The sequence below is a fragment of the Lampetra planeri genome, chromosome 55 (genome assembly GCF_965212315.1).
Source record: "Lampetra planeri chromosome 55, kcLamPlan1.2.h2, whole genome shotgun sequence".
Taxonomy (NCBI): Eukaryota; Metazoa; Chordata; class Hyperoartia; order Petromyzontiformes; family Petromyzontidae; genus Lampetra; species Lampetra planeri.
In genome coordinates, this window is record NC_136161.1 from 4,577,267 (window position 1) to 4,602,181 (window position 24,915).

Consider the following 24,915-nt stretch of genomic DNA (forward strand, 5'->3'; position numbering starts at 1 on the left):
ACATCGGCGGATTCATACAACGCGACCATTCACCGATGATGTAATGTCACACGCACACACATTTATAAATCTACCCCACTTGGGGCATTGCCACGTGTACCCACTCCCCTCCCCCACCAATGGGGGGTCAGCATAGCCCCAGTTGAAAACCCACTGGGGTAGACAGCCAGGCTTGGATCGGCTGAACTTTAATTTATTTTTGTTATTCTTACAAAAGAGATTCACCGAGGTTTCCGCTGGGATCAAATGCTGCGCACGCTTTCCATACCATACCATGCAAGGCAAAACGAATCGATCGTAACGAAGCTTTCCCAGACAGCAATACTCGATAACAAGGTGAAGTTTAATCACAATAGTCATAATAAATCATAAAAACGTATCATGGGGATAACTTTTTTGACTGTAGCAGAGTATGAAAAATAAGAACAGGGTTTTTACCCTTTCTAGCAATGAAACAGGAGTTGTGTTAATATGTTCAAGCACCACATAGATGCCTATCTGGTGTTGGCCAATCGGTTTCAAAGACAATACAAGTACAGTATATTATCAGAGCATGCTTGTTTGCATGTCCACCACAAGTACGTGTGGTTAATGCAGACTTGATGATTCCTTGCAAAAGGTATAATCTATTTGGTGTTTGAACATCTTAACGCCTGTTTCATTGCCAGAAATGGCAAAACCCTATTCTTATTTTTCATAATCATGAACATGATTCGGAAACGCGTGCATATTTCGCAAATCGGACGCACCGACCTTCGATTGAAAACTCGGAGGCGTGGAGCCAGAGCTCCAAGAAGACCTGGACAGGTGACAGCCTGGACAGGTGGGATACTGGACAGGTGAGAGACTGAACCAGGTGAGATCCTGAACCAGGTGATCCTGAACCAGGTCAGATCCTGAACCAGGTCAGATCCTGAACCAAGTGAGAGACTGGACAGGTGAGAGCCTGGACAGGTGAGCCTTGAGCTGCTGTTTGAAGTATGGCCCAAACTCCGATGACTGACAATACCCCTAGGAAGGCCTTCATCCCACAAAGTAGCTGGTCGCCAATCACCGTAAATTATATACTTTTTCTTATCCGTTGAAAAACTAAACAATACTCGCCCATACATAATGAGGATATTGGGAATCGACTGCTGTATTATTACGCTCGCAGTACGCGCGAGTGACATTATGTGTACACGGAATTATTGTGAACATACGTAATTGGATTTTTTACAATTTTCGTTTACCATTATACAACCTATAACCCGATCATTCGTCATAGAGGTCTTTGGGTAAGATCGCGTAAATGGCCGTATCGGGTGGTGGTGGCGGGGTTCAACGACACATTTATATTTACGCGATGGAACCCAAAACATCTGTTATGGATATTGGTGGCGACAGCCCTACCACGTGCCCAACACGATCATTATAGGTTCTACAGGCACCGCATGGGAAATACAAATAAATCAACCCCAACTGACTCGTCTGCGATGTCGTGCGACGGCCCAGACCACGACAACGCCTCGAGTGGGACCCGGTATCGTTACCCGCCTCTGTGAGCCATGCGTTGGCTTATATCTCTACCGGGGGGAGACGAAGGTGCCCAGGTGTGGTGGTGATGGTGGTGGTGGGGAGTGGTGGTGTAACAGTTAGCGCTACGCTGCCTCCAAATGAGTAATTGGTGCGGTGTGTAGTAAACATCGCCAGTGGGTAGACAAAGGCGGTCGGGCGTGATGCTGGCCACCCACCCCCTATTGTGCCATTCCGGCCTTCATAACACTTGCCCCAACAGTCTGTTACAGGCTACATGGGGGATCTTTGTCTTTGTGTGTAGGCGCTGCTACTCGCTACTAAGAGCCACTTGCCCCCAACAGTCCATTAGAGGCGACACGGGATAGAGGGGGAATATCTTTGTCTTCGTCGTCTTTGGTGAAAGATCAACATCGCTCACACGTGGTCCCACGTCAACCGTGACCTGACTCCCCCAGGGGGAGGGAGGGTGGGGGTGGGCCGCCAATGATCGCTGGACATCGATGATGACAGAGCTTCGTGGCCCATCGGATTCCTCCACTCTGCTGAACGGAGATTAAAACAAACAAAAAAAGGTTCAAGATCGTTTGTGCTGCAAACAAAAAATAAACGGAGCGTTCACGCCGCCTCAAACTCTTCCATCCGACCGCTTCGCTGATCCCGTCAGGTGAGCGTTAAACCCCGCGCAACGCCAACTCCGGTGGTCGCCATCATCCTCGCTAGCAGCAGCGGCAGCGACAGCGGCTTTTGGCTGGCCGTCGAACAAAGAGGGCCCACTCTCCAGTCGCCCGTCAGTCGCTTCCCTTTGACTATCGCTACTGCCACGGTTGCTATTCCTCTTTCGTCAAGGAGCTATAAACAATCGTCACCTCAATTCGGGTCATCCTCTATAGTAGCAGCAGCATCAGCAGCTTCTGGCTGGCCGTCGAACCAAGACGATCACTGGCATCGCGCGGCGCTTTCAGATGCACTTCCGCGGCCGTCTGGAATGCTCTTCCTTCCGATATTAGGAAGCCACTGGGAGCTATGATGCACTTTGAAATCATTACCTCGATTGACAAACTCATTTCTTCAGAATTGCTTTGAGTGTTGAGTTTGTTGTCCTTCCGCCGCACTGCCTAGGTACGGTGGTGCGAAATAAGCACAACGCGCACACACACACACGAGCACATTATCGACGGCCGCAAAGTGGTGCACCTAGCCTGGCACAAGTGCCGTGAGTGACGTCACCTGCCGCTTAGTGCCTAATAGCGGCCGTTGTGAGATGTTAACTCCCTCGCCTGGCATGCAGGAGGTTGTGGGTTCGATCCCGACCCTGACGCCCGCTGCTGTATATTTGGAGTCTGTCTCTCTCTCTCTCTCCGTGGTCACGTGGATCTTCCTTCAGGCCCTCCGCTTTCTCCCCTCCTCAATGTCACCGCGCGTTTAGAGAATTTGGCTGCTGCTATACATTTCCACGTGATGATGATGATGATGATAAGCTGATTCGTTGAGCTATCATTTGTCATAGCCAGGTCGCTTCTCAAAGAAAGCTACATAGCAGCTCAGTGGGACCTTACACCTGGTAACATAAAAATAGTTCAGTTCAGTTTCCTCTCCTGCTGCTGCTACTGATACTGAGCAGAGAAACCACGGTGAGGCCCGATGCTCGATTCACGTGACTGGGCGCTACGGCCGTCTTCTTCTTCTTCCGTACGGCTACAGATCTAGATGCAAAGCAACAGCTGCAAATATAACATTCAGGTGGCGGTCAAGCCAGCAGACAATCGTGTGAAGAGCCAGCGGAGGAGTGTATCGCTGCGATGTCTCTATTAGTCTATGGGTCTATGCGTTTCTACGGTTCTCTATGAGTCTATGGATCTCTATGGGTCTCTATGAGCCTGGGCCTACAAGAGTCTCTGGGTCCGAGTCTCCACGGATCTCTGCGAGTCTCCGTGGGTGCCTACGAGTCTCTGCGAGTCTCTATGGGTCTCCGAGTCTCTGTGCGTTTGTATGGGTCTGGATCTTTATGGGTATCTAGGAGTTTCTGCTTTCGTACGGCTGCTGATGTAGAATGTCACATTCAGGTGGTGGTCAAGCCCAGACAACCGCGTCAGCAAGAGCAGTAGTGGAGTAGCGCAGTAGTGAATCGTCGTCGTCATCGCTGTGATGATGTCTCCTCCTTCGTATTTGTGTATTGGGTCATTGCGTCGTTACGCATTGTGTACGGTCTCTGTTCTGGATGACCGCAGTCATGGCACTGCCACTACCGGAGAGAGTTTCTGATTTTCCATTTGTGCATCATCAGCTATCATCCACAACTGCTGCCATGATTTGTGCAGTGCCTGATGCGGTTTAAGGTGGGACCATGAGCAGCTTCGTGGAAGATCAAACCCCAGGGAATCTTCTGCGTTGGGTCGTTCACAACAAGGCGGTGTCTGTTTGTGAATTCTTTTGAACTCCATTCAGCTCTCCAAGCTGAATGGACAGATGTTACCTCCCTCGCCCGGTATGCAGGAGGTCGTGGGTTTGATCCCGACCCTGACGCCTGCTATATATTTGGAGTTTGTGTCTCTCTTTCTCGCTTCCCGTGGTCGCGTGGATTTTTCTCTGGGACCTCCGGTTTTTCTCTCCCACATTTAGAATCGACATCACGTGTTTAAGAGTATTTGGCTGCTGCTGCTGCTGCTATGAATTTCCATGCGACGACGACGATGACATCAGTCACCCTTCGCCGAGCTACCGTTCGTGATGGCCAGGCCACTTCTGAAAAATAAGCTATTGGGGCCTCACACCTGGTGAAGAAAAAAAAATGTACGTAGTTCAGTTCGGTTCCAAGTTCACTCGAGGGTGTGCACCACGAAATGTTTCTTGAGCGCGGAGATCCGCGTGAACCCCTTGCCGCACTCGACGCACACGTGCGGCTTCTCCCCCGTGTGCGACCGCGTGTGCCTCTCGAAGTCGGAGCGCTTGGCGAAGCCCTTGCCGCACTCGGCGCAGACGTGCGGCCACGCGCCCGTGTGCGACGCCGAGTGCGCCTCCAGGTGCGAGCGTTTGGCGAAGCCCTTGCCGCACTCCCCGCACGCGTGCGGCCGCTCGCCCGTGTGCGTGCGCGCGTGCGTCTCCAGGTCGGAGCGCTGCGTGAAGCCCTTTCCGCACTCGGCGCAGACATGCGGCCACTCGCCCGTGTGCGACGCTGAGTGCGCCTCCAGGTTGTAGCGGTGGGCGAAGCGCTTGCCGCAGTCGGGGCACGCGTGCGGCCGCTCGCCAGTGTGCGTGCGCGAGTGCTTGGCGAGGTCGAAGCGCGTCGCGAAGCCCTTGCCGCACTCGTCGCACGCGTGCGGCCAGTCGCCCGTGTGGATGCGCGAGTGCTTCTTGAGCGTGAAGCGCGTGGCGAAGCCCTTGCCGCACTCGGGACACACGTGCGTGTACTCGCCCGTGTGCATCAGCGAGTGCGTGTTCAGGTTGTAGCGCGTGCGGAAGCGCTTGCCGCACTCGGCGCACGAGTGCGGCTTCTTGCCCCCCGCGCCGGCGGGGGCCGCGGGCGGCGCCGGGGCGCCGATCATCGTCTTGCCGCACCGCTCGCAGGCTCCCGCCGACGCCCGATCGCCGGTCTGGCCGATCCTCTCCGCTCGGTCGGACGCCGAGAAACGGACGTCCTCCTTTGCTGTTGCTGCCGTGCACTCCCCGCACAGGACCTGCATTTGTTTTGGCTCGGCCGCTGTAAAAAAAATAAAAAAACATTTATTTTAATAAGAAACCACGCCGCTAGATTAACGGGGGAAACATTTCAACAATTGCTGTCAGAAGCGACACCGTCATTTTATCGCGGTGCAACAGAATGAAGGTATTTTTGTTGTTGTTGTTTGGGTTAGATCGCGTAAATATGAATGTGTCGTTAAACCCGCCACAGCCACCACCCGACTTGGCCAATTAGTGAGGTTTGTCACGTAAACGAAAATCTGCTGGCTAGTGCACTACTTCAGCGCACCACCGTCTGGAATGCTCTTCCTTCCGATATTAGGAAGCTACCGGGAGCTATGCGCTTTTAAATCATCATCTAGACTTGGAACAGATACAGCAAGAGAACTGGTTCTGATGACAGTCGCTTGTGTTGTGATCGAAACGTCGTGATTTATTTTATTTTTATACCTACGTGACTTTACCGAAAGAACCAAAGAGTATGGATTCCTGCAGTCACGAAAGCTTCAAATCAAGATCATCTAGACTGACAAACTAATTTCTTTACAACTGCTTTTTGTGTTTAGTTCGTTGTCACTTTTCCCACACCTCTGATTAGCATGGTTGGCTACGTACGATGGTGCAAAAGTTACACGTACATATGTACGGTTGGTTACATACAATGCAAAATAATTTAAATATATATACGTACGGTTGGCTATGTACGCTAAAAAAAACTTCTACATACATATGTACGGTTGGCTAGGTACGGTGCGAAAAAAGTTCAACGTACATACAGGTGACCCCCGACGAATGACGGCTCAACTTACGACAGTAGCAACCAAAACTCATATCTACAACCGCCTAACGACTGCTACCGACGCCGAGCCTGATGGCGCTGCTTAGCCCGACAGTTGTGCTTATAGCGAGCACAGCATCTCTTTCTCAACGATCTTCACTTTTTCGTAAATTTTCTTCACATTTTGCCAACATTAGGTCGCAAGTAGGTGCGGGGGTCGCCTGTACGTACACACGTACGATTTCCGTGTGGGAATTTATTCACCAGTCATAGGGTAGCACAACTGGATTTGTAGTAGTAGTAGTGATAATAAAAAAGCAACCTCCAAAAATGTTTAAAGCGGCCTTTCATGTTGAAGCGTCTCAAAGTGCCTTACGTGAAAAAATAAAACTACGCTCACAAGTTGAGATAAAAATCTGAGCAAAATATAAAAAAACAAGCCGATTAATAACAATATTAAAATTCCAATAAAGTGAAGAACTGTGATAAACGTGAATAATTATAATTATTATGACAAAGTAATCCAAATCAGACAACAACGTTGATTTTTTTTTATCTTAAAGCTACGGACTCAGAATTTGGGACCTTTTTTGCCAGTATCAAAGTATGGAAAAAACAAGAATAAAAAATAAAGAATAAATAAGAATAGGCAAAAAAGGGTAAAACCTATTGTATGGGTCTTTCGGTAAAGCCACCTAGATATCAAATTAACAAAAATATCACAACACAAAGCTGTAGAGGGCGCCCTCCGTTCTTACATTTATATGCAAATTCCATTTCTAGCCCCGCCCACTTACCCTTGGGCTGCATCCATCAGGCCTATATAACATCTTTCTTCATCAAGCTCTCTCGCTGTATTTTTTCACCTGAAGACGATTGCTTGTGTTGCGATCGAAACGTCGTGATATTTTTATTATTTTTATATCTACGTGGCTTTACCGGTAAAAGACTCATAGAATATGTATTCCTGCAGTCACGAAAGCTTTAAGTCAAGATTTAGGGTAAAACCTATTCTCATTTTTTATTTGAAGCTTTCGTGACTGCAGGAATCCATACTCTTTGGTTCTTTCGGTAAAGTCACATGACTTTACCGAAAGAACCAAAGATTTCTATTCTCATTTTTTCGAACTCAGAATTGAAAAAATAAGAAGAGGTCTTTTAACCTTTCTGGCAATAAAACAGGAGGTCGTCAAAATGTCCAAACACGAAATCGAAACCTTTTGCAGGGAATCAAGTTACTGCATTAACCACACGCAGTGCTTGTCGTGAACATGCGAACAAACACGCTCTGATAATACAAACAGGCATTGTCTTTTAAACTGATTGGTCTACACCAGAGACAGCCTTCTTTAGGGCCTAGTCTCACGAGCAGTGTCAGACCAGACAACGCCAAAAGGCGAACAGCGCAAAGACAATGCACTATAAGGGCATTTATAGCTCGGGGTGAGATCAGCTACAAAATAGGACTTTTTTGCCACGATTAAAGTTGTATTTCTCTTTCTGGCATTAAAACTGGTGTAAAGACGTTCAAACACCAAATAGAAGCCTTTTTGGGGACAATGTATATTTTTGGATTATCCGCGATTTTTAGATTCTTTAGATTATTTTGGGGCTATAAATCTCCAAATGATAAGCCACTTTGTTGAGCTATCATTTGTGATAGCCAAGTAGGATGGCGATGGTAGGATGGGGATGGTTTAGTGTTGTATTTGTTTGCAGTTTGGTTGATTTGTTTACCTTTCTTATACTTTGCACTCCTATCGTGTTTTTGTAACTGTGTTTGTTGTTGTAACGTTCTTATCCTGTGCCCCTCCTGGACATTTGGGAACAAAGAGCTTTATAGATCATCAAATTCCTCCTGCAAGATACATATTCTGATTCTGATGATTCATTAGCGCAGAATAATCGAGACTCTTTCTCCATTATTATTGAACACGTCGCGTTTGCTGCTTCTGCCGCTGCTGCTGCTGTGTGCGATGCGATCAAAGAAAGGTGGAGGGGACAGGTAAACACGCCTTCTCTCTCTCCTCTCTCTCTGTCCTCTCTCTCTCACCTTGGCCCGTGTCCTCCTCGGACAGCTCCACCTCGATGAAGTTGCGATCCCGAGCTTCGTCATCACGCCCACGGGGGCCCCACCTCGTCTCCGCTCTCCCGCGAGGTTCCTCGACTCGAGCGGCGGCGTTCGGAACGGCGGCTGCGAAACATTTTTTGAGAAACGCAAACCCACTAACCTTCGACGGAGTCCAGACTGCTCAATGGACGCAAGCGCGTACGTTGACCTTCTTTCACTACCGTACGTAGCCAACCGTTGATTATAATCAAAGGTGCGGGTCAGGAGAAGGGTTTTCCAAATTATAAACGAAACTATTTCTTATTTCTACCAGGTAAAGCCTCCCCCACTGAGTTATGTAGCTCTTTTTCAGAAGCGACCCTGGCCATCACAAATGATAGCTCAACCAAGTCGCTTATCATCATCATCACGTGAAATGTATAGCAGCAGCCAAATACTCTGGATGTGTGATGTTGATTCTAAATGTGGAGGGGAAAAACCGGAGGAACCGGAGGATCCGGAGAAAAATCGTCGCGACCACGGGGAGAGACAGAGAGAGAGAACACGCAAACTCCGAATGTACAGAAGGCATCAGGGTCGGGATCGAACCCACGACCTTCTGAATACCAGGCGAGGTAGTTAACATCTCCTAGCCACCGTGGCGCCTACGATTATAGATCAGGGGTAGGGTTAGTGAGGGTTAGGGGTAGAGTTAGTGTGAGCTACACTTACCCTGCAATGTTTCCTCCATCTTCGATACGTGCAGAACGACGGATAAGCGAGGCCATTGCAAAGCTCAGAGTGTGATTACCCATCGCTTAGAGATCCATACTCACACTGAGACCAATAGACTCGTGACACAAAGACCAATAGACTCAGAGACTCATAGCCTGACCACACAGAGACCCATAGACTCGCAACACAGAGACCCATAGACTCACACAGAGACCCATAGACTCATACAGAGACCCATAGACTGAAACGGAGACCCATAGACTCACACTGAGACCCATAGACTCATCACACAGAGATCCATAGACTCATGATATGCCTCCAGCAGTAGCACAACCCAGATGTGATTAATGGCAGTATAATGCTCACTGAGCTATGCACTTTTAAATAATCTCGATTGAAAACTCATTTCTTTATAACTACTTTTTGTGTTTAGTTTGTCATCCTCCCACACATCCGATTAGCACAGTTGGCTACGTAGTACGGTGTGAAAGAAGTTCAACACACACACACATGTACATACACACATACGTAAGTACGTTCCAAACTCCACACTCAACGGTGAAACTCACCTTGACTAATGTCCTCCTCCAGCAACTTGACAACGATGAATTTCTTGACATCTTCCGACCACACCTCCATCTTCACCAACTTCTTGCCGGGCACGGCCGGATATCCGCGGGTGTCTCCCCTCTCATCCTCCTCCTCGTCCTCCACTGGTGTCTCGGTGTTTCTTTCAACTTTAACATCCTTCAGATGTTCGGCTGTGGTGGAAATATGAAATCAAAATTGGAAGCACTTTTTCATCGTCGGCATCTTTCAAGAACCAGAAATGCGTTCGGAAATTTAAAAAAACGAGGGGAGGAGGGAGGAACCGGCGGGTAACGTATACATACCTGTCAACACATATGGTTTAGCCATATTCTTGTACAGGGAAATTTAGTTTTTAGGTCCATACGGCATACAGCCGTTTCAATACGGGCACATTTTGTGTCTATTTGTTTGTGTTTCTCTCCTTGTGATAGGACTTTGCAGGATGAACGTTGAGATTTATAAGGGCACAGGGTGACCAATAAGGTCTGAATTGGTCTGTAATAAGGTACAGCACTGATAAGGGGTTGACAGGTTTGTAGTGGTGAGTGTAGTGGTGAGTGTAGTGGTTAGCGCGGTATTATGTGTATTATCTTTCATTCTTTAGAGAGCCTAGTCTCGAAAGAAAGCTGTCTCTGGTGTGGACCAATCAGTTTAAGAAACAATGCAAATACCACCCAAGCATGTTTATGTTTTGCATGTTCACCACAAGTATATGTGTGATTACTGCAGACACGATTCCTTGCAAAAGGTTTATGTTTGGTGTTTTAACATCTTAACACAACAGTTTAATTTCCATAAAGGGTAAAACCTATTCTTATAGTTTGATACTGGCAAGGGAGGTCCCATGAGATGGATAATATTTGTCGCGAAAGTCTTCAACCACGTGTCAAACAACCGCTCTGTGCCTCTCATGCACAAGACCAGAACCTTGGCGCTGCGACGCTTTGATTCTGCGCTTTTTAAATCCTTTATATTAAGTTCGCTTGCTTGCTTACGACCGTGCAAATCTTTCGGTCGTTTTTTAACCCACTTCCCGTGATCCAATCGAGCTGACACTTTCCACACAGACTCGTTGTGCGTGACAATTAATGTTCGTGAAATTTTTTTTCCAAAATTTTACACTTTTTAGGACAAAATATTATATTTAATTACCAATTGCTTAATGGTGCAATGCAATCATCTGACCCATAGGTGGCAGCCATCTCAAGCCAGAGGACGAGAGGACTCTAGCCGCCATGCATATAAAGGATTTATAGTGAAAAACTTTGTTTTTACGGGTTATACTTGTTTATTTTTTTTGTTCACGCCACCGTTTGTTGGGGACGTCTCTCACCGGCGGCAGTAAATCCACGTTTCACCGTCGGGTCCGGACCCGTCACGGGGCTTGGATAGTCTTCATTTTCTTGTTTGATGAACGGCAACTTCACGTCTAAATCCATCTGAGGATCAAAAACAACCCACGATGTTATATTTGTTTTTTTTACCAGGTAAGGCCCGCACTGAGCTGCTCCGTAGCTCTCTTACAGAAGCGACCTGGCCATCACAAATGATAGCTGCTCAACCAAGCGGCTTATCATTATCATCATCGCGTGGAAATTTAAAGCGGCAGCCAAATACTCCTAAATACATGACGTTGATTCTAAATGTGGAGGAGAAAAACCGGAGGACCCGGAGAAAAATCCACGCGACCACGGGGAGAGAGAGACACGAAAACTTCAAATATACAGCAGGCGTCAGGGTCAGAATTGAACCCACGACCTCCTGTATACCAGGCGAGGTAGTTAACATCTCTCCACTGTGGTGCCCCATTTGATTTACAAAGGGAAAAAAAGACAAAGATCCCCCGTATAGCCTGTAACAGACTGTATGGGAAAAGTGATGTTACCAAGTAGCGGCGTCTATGAAGGCCGGCACGGCACACGAGGGGGTGGGGTGGCCAGCACCACGCCCGGCCGTCTTTGTCTCCCCCAGTGGCTGCTGTCAACTCAAGCCAGAAAAGTCAACTGAATGGGAATTGTCGAGGCAGCGGCTTGAACTAGGTCACTCGCTCTGAGTGCTCACCCTGATGAAACGAATTAAACTTGAACTCATTCAATCATAATAGCCACTCACCACCTCAACCACCCGGCTCATTCACTCACCCAATCATTCACACACTCACCCACCCACCCACTCTTGCAAAATTAGACCATATTTGAGTCCGCACTGGGTTAAACAAATTAAACTCACAAATCATCTCGCTTCACTGATGCCCACTCGCTCACCCACTCACTCATCCGCTCAAACATTCACTCACTCACTCGTGCAAATGGGATTCTATCCTCGTCGACGATACACAAATGGAAATTAAAAACTCTCTCCAGTAGTGGTGATGCCATGACTGTGGTCATCCAGAACAGAGACAACCCATTACGATGCAATGCCCCGATACACAAATACGAAAAAGGCGACATCATCACAGCGATGATGATTCACTACTCCGCTACTGCTCCTGCTGACGCGGTTATCCGCTGGGCTGGACCACCACCTGAATGTTGATGACATTGTAGCTGTTGTTCTGCAGTGTCCACATCAGCATCATCATCGGCAGCCATATGGTAGAAGAATCTCATCAGCAGCAGCAGCATCAGCCAGGGTATATCCACTGCTGGATGAAGGCCTCTCCGAGTCTTCTATTGCAATTAATCATCAGCAGCAGCATCATCGGCCAGTGTGTGGCTGTGGTCATCCAGACCAAAGCCCGTTCACACCGCGTAGCGACGCAATGCCCCCAATACACAAATACCAAGGAGACATCGTCACATCGACGATGATGACGATGATGACGACAACGATGACGACGATGATGACGACTCACTAGTCCGCTACTGCTCCTGTCGATGGCATTGTAGCTGTGTCGCTCTGCACTGTCTAACATCAGAAGCCGTACGGGAGAGACAGACAGAAGAAGTTCCTCACCTGGTTGAAACGAGGCCGACCCTGACACTCGGTCACCGCACGACGCTGGGCCGTACGTCACGGACTGATATGCTAATTCTATTGTGACGTCACAAGGGCATGGCTGCGGGTTTGCCCGGCCTAGTCGGCCGGTCCCAGGGCCAAGATCAACAACAACAACATCCACGCTCACTTTGCCCTCCGCTACAAGTGCTCCTCAGTCACTCTCTGTGTCTGTGTCCCCATCTGTATGTCCATCTCTGTCTATCTTTCCCAGTCTGTCTCCACCTCTGGTTGTCTGTCTCTCTGCATGTATGATTCTATCTCTCTCTCCCTTTATCGATGTACTATGCTGAACTTCGTTCGCACCGTATGTAGCCGGTTGGCTATCTCTGTGTATCTTCCCAAGTCTGTCCGTCCCTGTCTCTCTGCATGTATTTGTGTCTCTCTCCCTTTATCTAGGTAACGATGAACTTCTTTCGCACTGTATGCATAGCCACCTGTGCTAATCGATGGCCGTGTCCGTTCTGTGTCGGTGTAATCTCTTGTCTCTTCAAGTCGACACGTCTCTTTGTTCATTAAAACTTAACTACGTTTCTATTTTTTTTATATTTTACCAAGTGTAACAAGGCCCCACTGCGCTCCTGCGTAGCCCCGTTTTTTCAGAGTCGGCCCTGGCCATCACAGATGATAGCACCTCAAAGAAGTGGGCTGCCTATCATCAACTTATCACGTGGAAATGTACAGCAGCAACCACATCTACATCTGGGTGTCTGTCTCTGTGTCTGTCTCTGAATCTCTCAGAATGTCCGAATGTTTCTCCGTCTCTCTGTATCAAGTCGTATGTCTCTCTGTCACCGAGTCTGTATATGTGTATACGTGTCTGTGTGTCTTTGTCTGTGTCTTTATCTCTGTGGTAAGTGTCTGTGTGTCTCTGTCTGTATCTCTGTGGTATGTGTCTGTGTCTCTGTCTGTGTCTTTATCTCTGTGGTATGTGTCTATCTGTAGCTCTAGAAGTAACCTCCGTCTCTCTATATCTTTATCTCGTGTCTCTGTCTCGTTGTGTCCGTCTGTATCGGTCTGTCTCTGTATACCTGCGTCTGTGTATGACTGTCTGTCTATATCTGTCTATGTTACTGTGTCGGTCTCTCTGTCTCTGTCTGTCTGTATCTTTATCTGTCTCTCTGTGTCGTTATCTCTGTATCCCTGTCTGTGTATATGTGTGGCTGTGTCTATATCTTTGTGTCTGTCTCTGTATATATTTGTGTTACTCCCTATAAACACATCTTACCTCGCTGCGTGTCTCTGTCTCTTACCCTCTCTCTGTCTCTTGTCGTCTCTGTCTATCTGTCTCTGACCGTCTCTCTGTGTGTCTCTCGCTATCTGGTCCTGTCTCTGTCTGTGTCTCTCTCTGTCTGTGTCTTTGTCTCCGTGTCCCCACGGTCGCTGTGTCTCCGTGTCTCGCTGTCTCCGCTGTGTGGTGACCCCCCCCCACTCAACCCATTCACCCCGCAGCGAGCGACAAGATGCGGCACAAGTGCGGTCACAGAAGACGAGATGCGAGCACATACGCTGGGTGAATCTGCCAAGGAAGCCACCAAACATCGTCAGGACAACTCCTCAGTTTCATTTATTAGGTATAGCCCTGTGAGCCATTCGGCTCATGAATCGGGTGCAACCGCAACAAATAAAAAACAAAAACATGAACAAGAAAACATCTTAAAGTGACTATGCGACTATGTGCAAACAGAAAATCCAAGAAAAGACAGCAAAATGTTGTATAAAAAGCACCGTACACCAACGCTGTGTGCAAAAATCCCGGTGGGATGCAAGTCAAACAACCACAAGACAACTTAGATTAAGGCCATCAGTCTAACTCCGTACTCCAACAAACAAACATGGCCAAACCAAAAAAACATTTTTCGAAATCACCAAAATAAAGCCATACAATCAATGTAACAGTGATCACAGGAACTGTGACCGAATTTTCACAATAAACGACCTAAACAACATGTACCACCAAACCCTGCAGTCATAGCTGGCTGCATGAGTCACTCCACAACAGCAGGAGCATCAGTCGGAGTATCAAAAAATTTCAATGCACCTTTAAGATCAGCACACTAAATCAAGACACGGATCATACTTTGCAGCGGTCATCCAGAGCGAAACATTTTATTTTATTTTAGGCCACTGAATAGCAGTGGCAGCTAGGGGTGTAAAACTCCTCTAGAGAGAGGTCGTCATCCTGGCTAACAGCAGCAGCAGACTCAGCGGCAGTGGCTTTTGGCTGGCCGTCCACCAAGAGAGGGCCCACGCCACAGTCGCTCAACAAAAGTCAGTCGCCTCCCTATGGGGCCATCCATAAATGACGTCACGCACCTAGGGGAGGCGGGGGGGTAAAACATTTGTGACGATATGTGACGAGGGGGGGGGGTGAGAAATGTGACGTCACATCAAAATGCGCAACTTTAAATAAATATAGACGACACGACGTCGTGAAAATTGTATTTTATGTTTTATTTTTATTATTTTATTATTTCCCTTCTACGTGACTTCACCGAAAGAACCAAGAAGATGAATCCCTGCAGTCACGAAAGCTTTAAATCGAAAAATACACTAAATATTACATTATACACGAAAATATACACTACTATACCCTACACTATACACTGCTATACACTCCACGATACACTCCACTATACACTACACTATACACTACTATACCCTACACTATACACTGCTATACACTCCACGATACACTGCTATACACTCCACGATACACTCCACTATACACTACACTATATACTACTATACACTACACTATACACTACTATACACTACACGACTATACACTATATACTACTATACCCTACACAACTCTATGAATTACTGTACCCAATACTATATATTACATTATAGAATACACTATATATTATATTATACACGAAACTATACACTACTATACCCTACACTATACACTGCTATACACTAAACACTGGTAAACACGACACTATACACTACACGATACACTACTGTGATGTACCGCTACTTCAGCATATTGGCACTTCATGACAGAGACGAGGACAAGTCGCAGCGGACACCTACGACTACGGGGCTATCTGCCCATGGATCGTGATGATGACGAGGGTGGTTTTCATTTTTCCTGGTAGGGGCTGTGCATGGGATTGTCTCTTTGTCCATTAGCAAGATCTCGCCGTCCCATGTGTGTGCTCGCGACCAGTTTGTACACCTCCCCGTTCTCGATTATCCGCGGCAAATGACGGGCAGGACGGCCGCGGATAATTCAAAATTGCAGATAATCCAAAAAAAAAATTATTTTTTTCCGCGGATCATTCCGGAACGAATGCTAACGATCAATGGCGGAGCCAGGATTTTCATGTAGGGGGGGGGGGCAACCCCTCCAGCAATGAAAAATGATAGTTGTTAATAATAATGACTTGTCCCTTGCTTTATATTCGACACGTGTGCGGCGATGGCGCAGCCATCGATCGAGGGTCGAATTTGAACCGCGTTGTGTGATCGGCATCGCGCTCGTTGAAGGTGTTGATGCATTCAGGGAAGTCGTGTGCTGTATATGCAACTGTGCATCATTCTGAGAGTCACTTGTAACCGCTTTGCCGTTAATTATTGCCAATTATGGACTCAGACTATTGTCCTATCATCTCATGAGTCCCTGGCACGTAATAATATGCTACACTGTGGCAGTGGGGGGTCGCAAAATGCCGATTTATTACTAATAAACCCCAACGATCCGATCGAAATCCCTAATTTCGATCGGACCATTGGGGGAGCAAGTGCACCCTACCCCCCCCCACTGGCTCCGCCAGTGATAACGATCGACCTATCGATGATGTGTGTGCTCAGTGATGACACTTTCCTGGCTCCCAGCCAGCAGAAGACTCGGCCTGCTAAGTGGATGACAGCAGCAGAGCCACGCCAATCAACATCCATCAAACTCCACCACCCACTGTTGTAAAGATATAGCAACTACTGTAATGTAGAGGCGACCGGAGCAACATATTTATTCGGTTTAAGCACCGTTTGACTTGTAACAAACATTTCCAAGAATAACAATGCATGGCCGTTTATAGATTATGAATTCGGGTTTAAGGGGAAAATCCACGAGTTATAAATTTACGTCAATCTCAGCTGCGAATTTAATCCGCCAAATCAGATAAGCTACACGCGCGGATAATCGAGAGTCTGTCTACTGTATTCTCTTAGCGTGGCATTCAATGTCGCCACATTTGACTTTTTTTCCAGCGATTCCTGCTCATCCTTTCTTGCGTCTTTTCTCGTGACGGTTCCAAGGCTTTCTCAGTTGTCAATCTTCTTTTTGCGTTTTAGTACTAAACGCGGGGATTGTTTGCTTGTACTGCTTGCTCTCCGCTATCATCTTCGGTGTGCTAATGCCTTTCTGTCTATGCTAAGGGAATTTTTTTAAAATTAATAAACAAATGAATAAATTGCACCAAAACGAATCATGAGCTAAAAAAAAGCTCTTTTTTCACAGATATCCAGCAGTGCTGATTGTGGACGCCACGGTGGCTAGGAGATGTTTGCAGCTGCTGCTGTGTCCTGTACAGCGTTTTGAGAGCCTTGATTAAGCCGCTTTATAGATGTCATTATTATTATCATCAACATCGTCGTCGTCATCAAATCACGACCGTCATTCTCTTTCGTGTTTTTTGGGGAGGAAACTTTATTTGGCGACAATTAAACGACGGACACGTGCAGCTATAACAAAAAGTTGTCGATCAAAACGAGGGTGGGATGTCTGGCAAGTCGCAGGGTGGTGTGTGAGTGGTGTCCCATTCACTGCTGAATCTCGGAACGCGGGAGCAGCTCAGCGTTAATTTTATCTAGAGGCGTAACGGGCAGCAGCGCCGTTGTTTTTTATAAAGACGTCGTCACTCACCGCAGAGAACTGTAGCGACACGACCGCCGCCACTCTACGATAGCTGGCGGCAAAGCGTACGTATTTATTTCAAGTAATTCATTAGGCCAATACGTACGTGTTGTGTGTTTACGCCATCGGAATGGAATCGGAAGAAAAACTAAAATCAAATAACTTTATTGGTGCACCGAGGCTCCCACCACAAGGCCACGCGGGAGGGTCGTGTGGCACAGCTTTGCCGCCGGCTATCGTAGAGTGGCGGCGGTCGTGTCGCTACGGTTCTCTGCGGTGAGTGACGACGTCTTTATAAAAACAACGGTGCTGCTGCTGCTACTACGCCTCTATAAATAAATGTAACTATGAGCCGCTCGCACGTTCCCAGATTCGCCGGTGAACGGGACACCACCCACAATGCTAAAACTTGCCAGACGTCATCCGAACGGGATTTCGGAGGGCTTTACGACACACATTTTACTCAAGCCGGTGATCCGTTACCCCGGTGAAGAAAAATAAAATGGCAAATTGACTCAAGCAAAAAGAAACGTCGCTCGAAAACCACCCGCCCGTGATATTTCACCTGCAGTCTCCGCATATCCATCAATCGCCTTGCCCCGCCCGAGTGCAAACCGTGCATTCAAAAAAGGCGTTCCTACTCGCCTATGTGTGTCCGGAAAAAATGTTTCTTCAGAGCGTCGATCCGCAAAAACCCTTCCCCACAATCGTGGCACGTGTACTCAACCTCCTCAACCTCGCCGGAGTGCACCTGCGAATGCTTCTTCAGGTGCGACGGGTGCGAGAAGCGCCTGCCGCACTGCCCGCACGCGTATGGCCTATCGCCCGTGTGCATCGTCGAGTGCTTCTTGAGGTCAGAGCGCTGGCAGAAGCCCTTCCCGCACTCCGTGCAGACGTGTGTCCTCTCGCCCGTGTGCGTCGCCAGGTGCACCTTCAGGTGGGAGCTCTGCGCGAAGCCCTTGCCGCACTCCCTGCACGCGTACGGCCTCTCGCCGGTGTGCGTTCGCGAGTGCGTCTCCAGGTGGAAGCGCTGCGCGAAGCCCTTGCCGCACTCGCCGCACGCGTACGGCCTCTCGCCCGTGTGCATGCGCGCGTGCGTCTCCAGGTCGGAGCGGCGCGAGAACGCCTTACCGCACGAGGCGCAGGCGTGCGGCCGCTCGCCCGTGTGCACTATCGAGTGCTTTTTGAGGGCCGAGAGCTCCGAGTAGCGCTTGCCGCAGTCGGCGCACGCGTGCGGCCTCTCGCCCGTGTGCGACCTGGCGTGGCGCTTCAGGCCGTAGCGGTAGGGGAAGCCCTTGCCGCACTCGGCGCACACGTGCTTGGGCCGGTCGGCGTCCGTCGCGTCGGCGGCGTCGTAGCGGACGCGCCGAGGCCTGTCGCGTTGCCGTCTGCGCGAGCTCCCGGCTGTTGGTTGCGGGCGGCTCTCCGGCCTCCGGCCGAGACTCGTGCCTGTGCCCGGAGACTTCCCGCACCGCGTGCAGGCCGGAGGGATTTGACTGCTGCCGCTGCCGTCGCTGCCGGCACAGCCTACGTCGCGATTCGCGTCGCCCGCGTGCGTCTGCAAGCGCTTGCCGAAGCCCCTGCCGCATTCGTCGCACGGCAGTTGCGTTTCGTCGGCCGCGTCTGTCCGCAGATATTGCAAAAAACACAAAATATATTATTTTTTGGTTGAAAGGTTAAATAGAATGGCGAGCCGGTTTTGTGGCTATCCACAATCGCTAATTGCACTGTGGGTTATTTCTACGTGCGGGAAGGGCATTGCACCATTGGGTATTCTGCTCCGACATCTTGGCTTATCCTACTGTAGTGGCGTACATAGTGTGTTTATAGCGTTGCACTGGTAGAAATGAGGTACTGCAGGTGCGGGACCTCTCCCGAGCACTGGCGTGTATAAGTGAGGGGTTGGGCCCCTAGGGGGCATGGTCTGAGTGCCAGTGGGGAGAGGCCGTGTTCAAGTTCAAGTTCATTTATTAGGTGTAGCCCTGTGAGCCATTCGGCTCTTGAATAGGGTGCAACCGCAACAAACAAAAAACAAAAACATGAACAAGAAAACATCTTAAAGTGAATATGTGACTAAGTGCAAACAGAAAATCCAGGAAAAGACTGCAAAATATTGCAGAAAAAACACCGTACACCAACGTTGTGTGCAAAAATCCCAGTGGGATTCAAGTCAAACAACAACAACAACAACCACCACAAGACAACTTAGATTACGGCCATCAGTCTTACTTCGTACTACAACAAACAAACATGGCCAAACCAAAAAACTTTTCGAAATCACCAAAATAAAGCCATAAAAGCAATGAAACAGTGATCATAGGAACTGTAACGGAATTTTCACAATAAACGACAAACAACATGTATCACCAAAACCCTGCAGCCATAGCTGGCTGCATGAGTCACTCCACAACAGCAGGAGCATCAATCGGAGTATTATAATTTTTCAATGCACCTTTAAGAGCAGCACACTAAATCAAAACACAGGTCATACTTTGCAGCGATCATCCGGAGTGAAACATTTTATTTTAGGCCACTGAATAGCACTGGCAGCTAATGTGAGGACATGGTACTCCAGGTGAACTCGGGCAGGGCACATGACCGGACGAGGGGATAACGGGGGGGGGCCAGGGGGCATGTGACGGGCCGCATGACCAGAGCCCCGACTCGACCAGAAAGATCTGGATAGGGGGCGTGGCCAAGGGCCGAGCCTGGCCAGGCTAGGGCCGATAAAAGATGAGTCATGCGTATGCTCGGGGCTCGTCTCGGGGTATGGATTCAGCGGGCTACGTCTACGATCTTCGGGCTTCGGCGTGGACCTGACGGCGCGTGGCTGTCTGGATCCGAGCGGGTAGACGCCCCGTCGAGTGGCTGTGAAACAGCCGTGGTGCTCCCCGCCGAATATAGTCTCGCTATTGAGTGGTTATGTGTTAGCCCGTGGTGGTCAACACCCAAGTAGTTATCCAGTGGAAATTGTGTTGTTCAATAAATTAACGTGTTGCCTCCAAGTCTTGGCGTGTGTCTGAATAGAACTCACTACACTACCATTGCTATGCAGATGGCACTCAAATTTATATCCGGTTAGGACCGTACTATGCAACAGCTTTTTCTGCACTGTCTGCATCACTAACAGTAGCGAATTCATGGTTTTGCGAAAACTTTTTGCTACTCAATACCGACAAGACCGAAGCCATAATCATCAGCTCCCCTCTGCATCTTTCTAAAATCCTGGTGTTCAGTTTGACCAGTAATTATCCTTTCAGAGACATATCTAAGGTGGTAAAAATTTCCCTTTTCCACCTAAGAAATATTACCAAAATGCATCGCTTCCTGTCACCTGGTGACTTGGGAGAGATTGGTCCATGCTTTTGTGTTATTCTGACTCGATTGCTGCAACGCCTCACTGGTTGGTACTGTGCAGACTCCAGCTTGTTCAGAATGCAGCTGCTAGAGTGCTGACACCACGTAAACCATTATGTGATCACATTACACTCAGGTCGTCTTGTCTCTTCATTCGCTCACACAATCCAGCCTGGTTAAACCCAGGATGGATCGTGGGCAGGCCAGCCTAAATGTTTCTAACCAGTGAAGATGCTCCATTAGGGGGGATCCACGTTTCGCAAGCATAGAGAAGGGAGAGAATGACCGTGGCCGAGAAGACCTGAAGGTTCGTGTAGAGCGACGCGTTACGCAGCCGATGAAAAGATAATGCTGCTCAACTTATTCGGAGTGAGACCTCTGCTGTTAAACTGGAGCCGGTCGAAACACTACACCACTATACTAACACACACTACACACGACACACGCACACGTGTTGCGTTTCTGCCCACGCGACGCGATCACAGGGGGACTCACCTTGACCCGTGTCCTCATCCAGCAACTGCACCTCAACAAACTTCTTGACGTCTTCCGCCCACACCTCCACCCTGAACGGCTTCCGCTCCGATGTTGCCGCCTGTCCACGGTAGCTCCCCGACTCCCACAGCCTCTCGGTCGCCCCTTCTTCTTTGGCATCGCCGAAACGACTCCCATCACCGGCTGTGGATTTTGACAGCGCGCCGCGGCTGACACGGCGACTCGCGTACTGTCCATGGACTCAACACTACCCATTGACTCAACAGTGCCCCAGACTCAGACTCAACACTGCCCATAGACTCAACACTGCCCATAGACTCAACAGTGCCCCAGACTCAACACTGCCCCATAGACTCAACATTGCACCATAGACTCAACAGTGCCCCAGACTCAACAGTGCACCTCCGATTAGCACGATTGGCTAGGTACAACGGAAAAGAAATTCAGTATACATACGACTACACTATAGTCTAGTGTATAGCAGTGTAGTGTATAGTAGTGTATAGTGTAGTGTATAGTGTAATGTGTATAGTAGTGTATAGTAGTGTATAGTAGTGTGTAGTGTAGTGTATAGTGTAGTGTATAGTGTAGTGTATAGTGTAGTGTATAATGTAGTGTATAGTGTGTAGTGTATAGTGTAGTGTATCGATGTCCAGCCAACTGATCTCACCGGCGTCGTCAGCGTCGTCACATCGCACCGTGAAGTCGGGACGGAGCTTGGGACTTTGACTACCCGCGTCTTCGTCTTCTTCTTTGCCGATCGGAAACTCCGCGCGCGACGCCATCTGCGGGAATCGGAGACGGGTTGGAGGGGGGCATTTAAAACGTCGAACGCGGTCGGGTTGAACGATTAACCTCGAGAGGGTGAATGTGAAGCCGCTTCTTGTACCAACGTTGTGAATGTTTCATTAGCCTTTTGTGACAACAGTGAGTACGGCGTGAGAGACACACACAGAGAGAGTGAATCGCAGTGTGAGTGTGAATTCACCTCTTGTAGCAACGGTGGACACACTGCGAGAGTGAATGGTGGTGTGAGTGTGAATTCACCTCTCGTGAGCACAGTGCGAGAGAGACACGCGGAGAGTGAGTGGCGGTGTGAGTGTGAATTCAGCTCTCGTTATAGCAGTGAACACGGTGCGAGAGACAGAGAGAGAGTGAATGGCGATGTGAGTGTGAATTCACCTCTCGTGATAGCAGTGGACACGGTGCGAGAGACAGAGTGGATCGCAATGTGAATGTGAATTCACCTCTTGTAAAAAAAAGTGAGCGCAATGCAAGAGAGTGAATCGCAGTGCGAGTCTAAATTCACCTCTCGTGACAACAGTGGACACGGTGCAAGAGACACGGAGAGAGTGAATGGCGGTGTGAGTGTGAATTCACCTCTCGTGACAACAGTGGACAGGGTGTGAGAGACAGACAGAAAGTGAATGGCGGTGTGAGTGTGAATTCACCTCGCGTCTTGAGTGAATTTCACCACCAACCTGCGGGTCGCTCCAACGCAGCAGAGCGACGAGATGCGGGGCAAGACGGCGAGACGCGGCACAAGACGACGAGATGCGGCACAAGACGGCTGGACAAGACGGACAGACACGGGACAAGACGGTGAGATGCGGCGCAAGACGAATGTGGAGACGCCGCGGCCGTTGCCAACTCTCCACAGCCACTCGACGTCGGAGTGGCATTTCAGTTTTGCCATCAGTTTTAGCTCCAGTGGAGAAGCGGGGGGGGGAGTTCCGTCCTCCAGTAAGTTAATAACCTCGGTGGGGACGGTTTTTGTTAAATGGAATGTAGGAAGTACACGTTAAAGGGATTAATTTGTTCCACGACGATGGGAAGTTGACATTTTCCACCCTAAAAACACGGTTTAGAATATCTAAACACGCATTTTTGTTTTGTTATAAAAACGAACGTTATGCGAACATATTAAAGCACGGATGTGGATAGAAACACGGATAAATAGTGGATACATGGAGCATGAAATAAAAATTCTTACCTTAGGCTAAGAATATAGATGTTAAATCTTTCATTTAAAAAGGGGGGGGGGGGCACGTAAAGCAAAGCATTGAAAAAAACCGAAATGATGAACGAAGCAAAGTGCCGACTACACCGAGCATCTTCTTGTTTCCTCTGATCGTAAAAAAAGAAGATAGATGGGGGTTGATGGAGGCGTTGGGGTGAAACAATTTAAGGCAATTGCTTAACTAATTATTTTCCTCAATTTATTGTCTTTTCTTCACTTTAGGGGCCGATCTCATTTAACTTTTAAGTAAAATAAAAAAAACCCACAAAGTATTCGTACGAGCTGCTTCCATGGAAAAGGGACGCGCCGCTGAATGGCCGAGGCCTGGCAAGTCCACTTCGGAGCGCTCCGATTGGCCGAAATTTTTCGGGTCCGCGTGATGTCGTAAAAACCGTGTGTTAATCGAAAATTCATCGTTAATGGCACAATGGGTGGGGGGGAAGGCACCCTATGGGAGGGCAGATCATTAATCAAAACATCGTCAATCGATGGAATCGTTAAACCGAGGGAACCGCTGTACCCAAAAGGACCTGGAGAAAAATCCACGAGAGCACTGGGATAGAACCCACGACCTCCTTCATACCAGACGAGGTAATCAACATTCTCCCAGCCACCGCGGCACCCTCACACCACACCCTGGCCGCTGTAATTTCCCCATTGCTGATGTATAGACTGCCAGTACCTCGTTCAAGGCCGAGTTAAAAAATCAACCAACAAGACAAAGATCCCCCCGTGTAGCCTTAACAGACTGTTGGGGCAAGTGTTGTTGGCTAGTAGCAGAACCTATGAAGACCGACACAGCACACGAGGGGGTAGGTGGCCAACACCACGCCCAGCCGCCTTTGTCTCCCCAGTGGCGACAGATACTCATTGGATGCTGAGTCGACCGAGGGGAGGTCCCAGGACCAGTTCAAATAATCGTTACCGGTGTTGGTCATGAGTGGAAATCGAACTCGGGTCGCTGGGTTCGTAGTGCAGCGCAGCGCTAACCGCAACACTACCGCTCCCCACACACACACGTCGCTGGCAGCATTGTCCCATCCTGTCTCGTTATCCATCGCCTCTCAACTATCATCATCACCACCACCACCGTACTTACTACTATTACTACTCTGTGAGTCACTGTGATGGACGTCGTTTCGATTTTCGTCGTCGCACCTTTCAGCAACGCATCGCCGCGCCCCCCAGATGTAAACTGGGGTGGTGTCGCTGTGCACGTGGTCTCGAGGAGAAATCGAAGACGTTTTAAGTGTTTATTTTTTTTGTTATTATTATATACATGATGTGATTGTACGAAAGTGTGAAAACCATTCGCCGTTGCTTTTATATCCAGACGGATGAATTAATTTGAGAGGGTTTACACTTCAGAGTGCGTGTTATTGATTTACTCTTTCAAATCAGATGATCGTGTAAAGGCCCTTCCCACAGAAACTAAACTAAAACTATTTTTTATTTTACCAGGTAAGGACCTACTGAGCTATGTATCTCTCTTTCAGAAGCGACCTGGCTATCACAAATGATAGCAGCTCAACGAAGCGGCTGATATCATGATCCCGTAGAAATGTATTGCAGCAAAACACGGAGGGAAAAACCGGAGGACCCGGAGAAAATTCCACGCGACCACGGGGAGAGAGAGAGCGAGTACACGCGGACTCCAAATATACAACAGGCGTTGTCAGGGTCGGGATCGAACCCACGTACCTCCTGCGTACCAGGCGAGGTAGTCAACATCTCCTAGCCACCGTGGCACCCCCTTGCTGGCACACGCGTGCGGCTACCCGCCAATCTTCGTACGTAGAACTTCTTTCACGCCGTACGTGTTCTCT

At 48.6% G+C, this 24,915-nt stretch overlaps 1 protein-coding gene across 1 annotated transcript; it reads right to left on the reverse strand.

Annotated features, from left to right (window-relative positions):
- Positions 1-324: 324 nt before the first annotated feature.
- On the reverse strand, positions 325-24,797 carry LOC144735562 (uncharacterized). The gene is made up of 5 exons (XM_078618003.1): positions 22,521-24,797; positions 21,740-21,854; positions 21,070-21,252; positions 17,954-18,840; positions 325-5,009 (listed from the first exon to the last, which is right to left on the reverse strand). The coding sequence occupies exons 1-5, from the start codon at positions 22,749-22,751 to the stop codon at positions 4,335-4,337; spliced, it is 2,091 nt and encodes a 696-aa protein (XP_078474129.1). The 5' UTR covers positions 22,752-24,797; the 3' UTR covers positions 325-4,334.
- Between the last annotated feature and the right edge of the window lie 118 nt (positions 24,798-24,915).

Excerpts from the sequence above, each read along its gene's own strand:
- LOC144735562 (XM_078618003.1), bottom strand. The coding sequence starts at position 22,751 with ATGCCACTCCGACGTCGAGTGGCTGTGGAGAGTTGGCAACGGCCGCGG. Across the intron at positions 21,253-21,739 it reads TGACGACGCTGACGACGCCG|CCGGTGATGGGAGTCGTTTC; the intron begins GTGAGATCAGTT and ends CAAAATCCACAG. Across the intron at positions 18,841-21,069 it reads GGATGAGGACACGGGTCAAG|ACGCGGCCGACGAAACGCAA; the intron begins GTGAGTCCCCCT and ends ATCTGCGGACAG.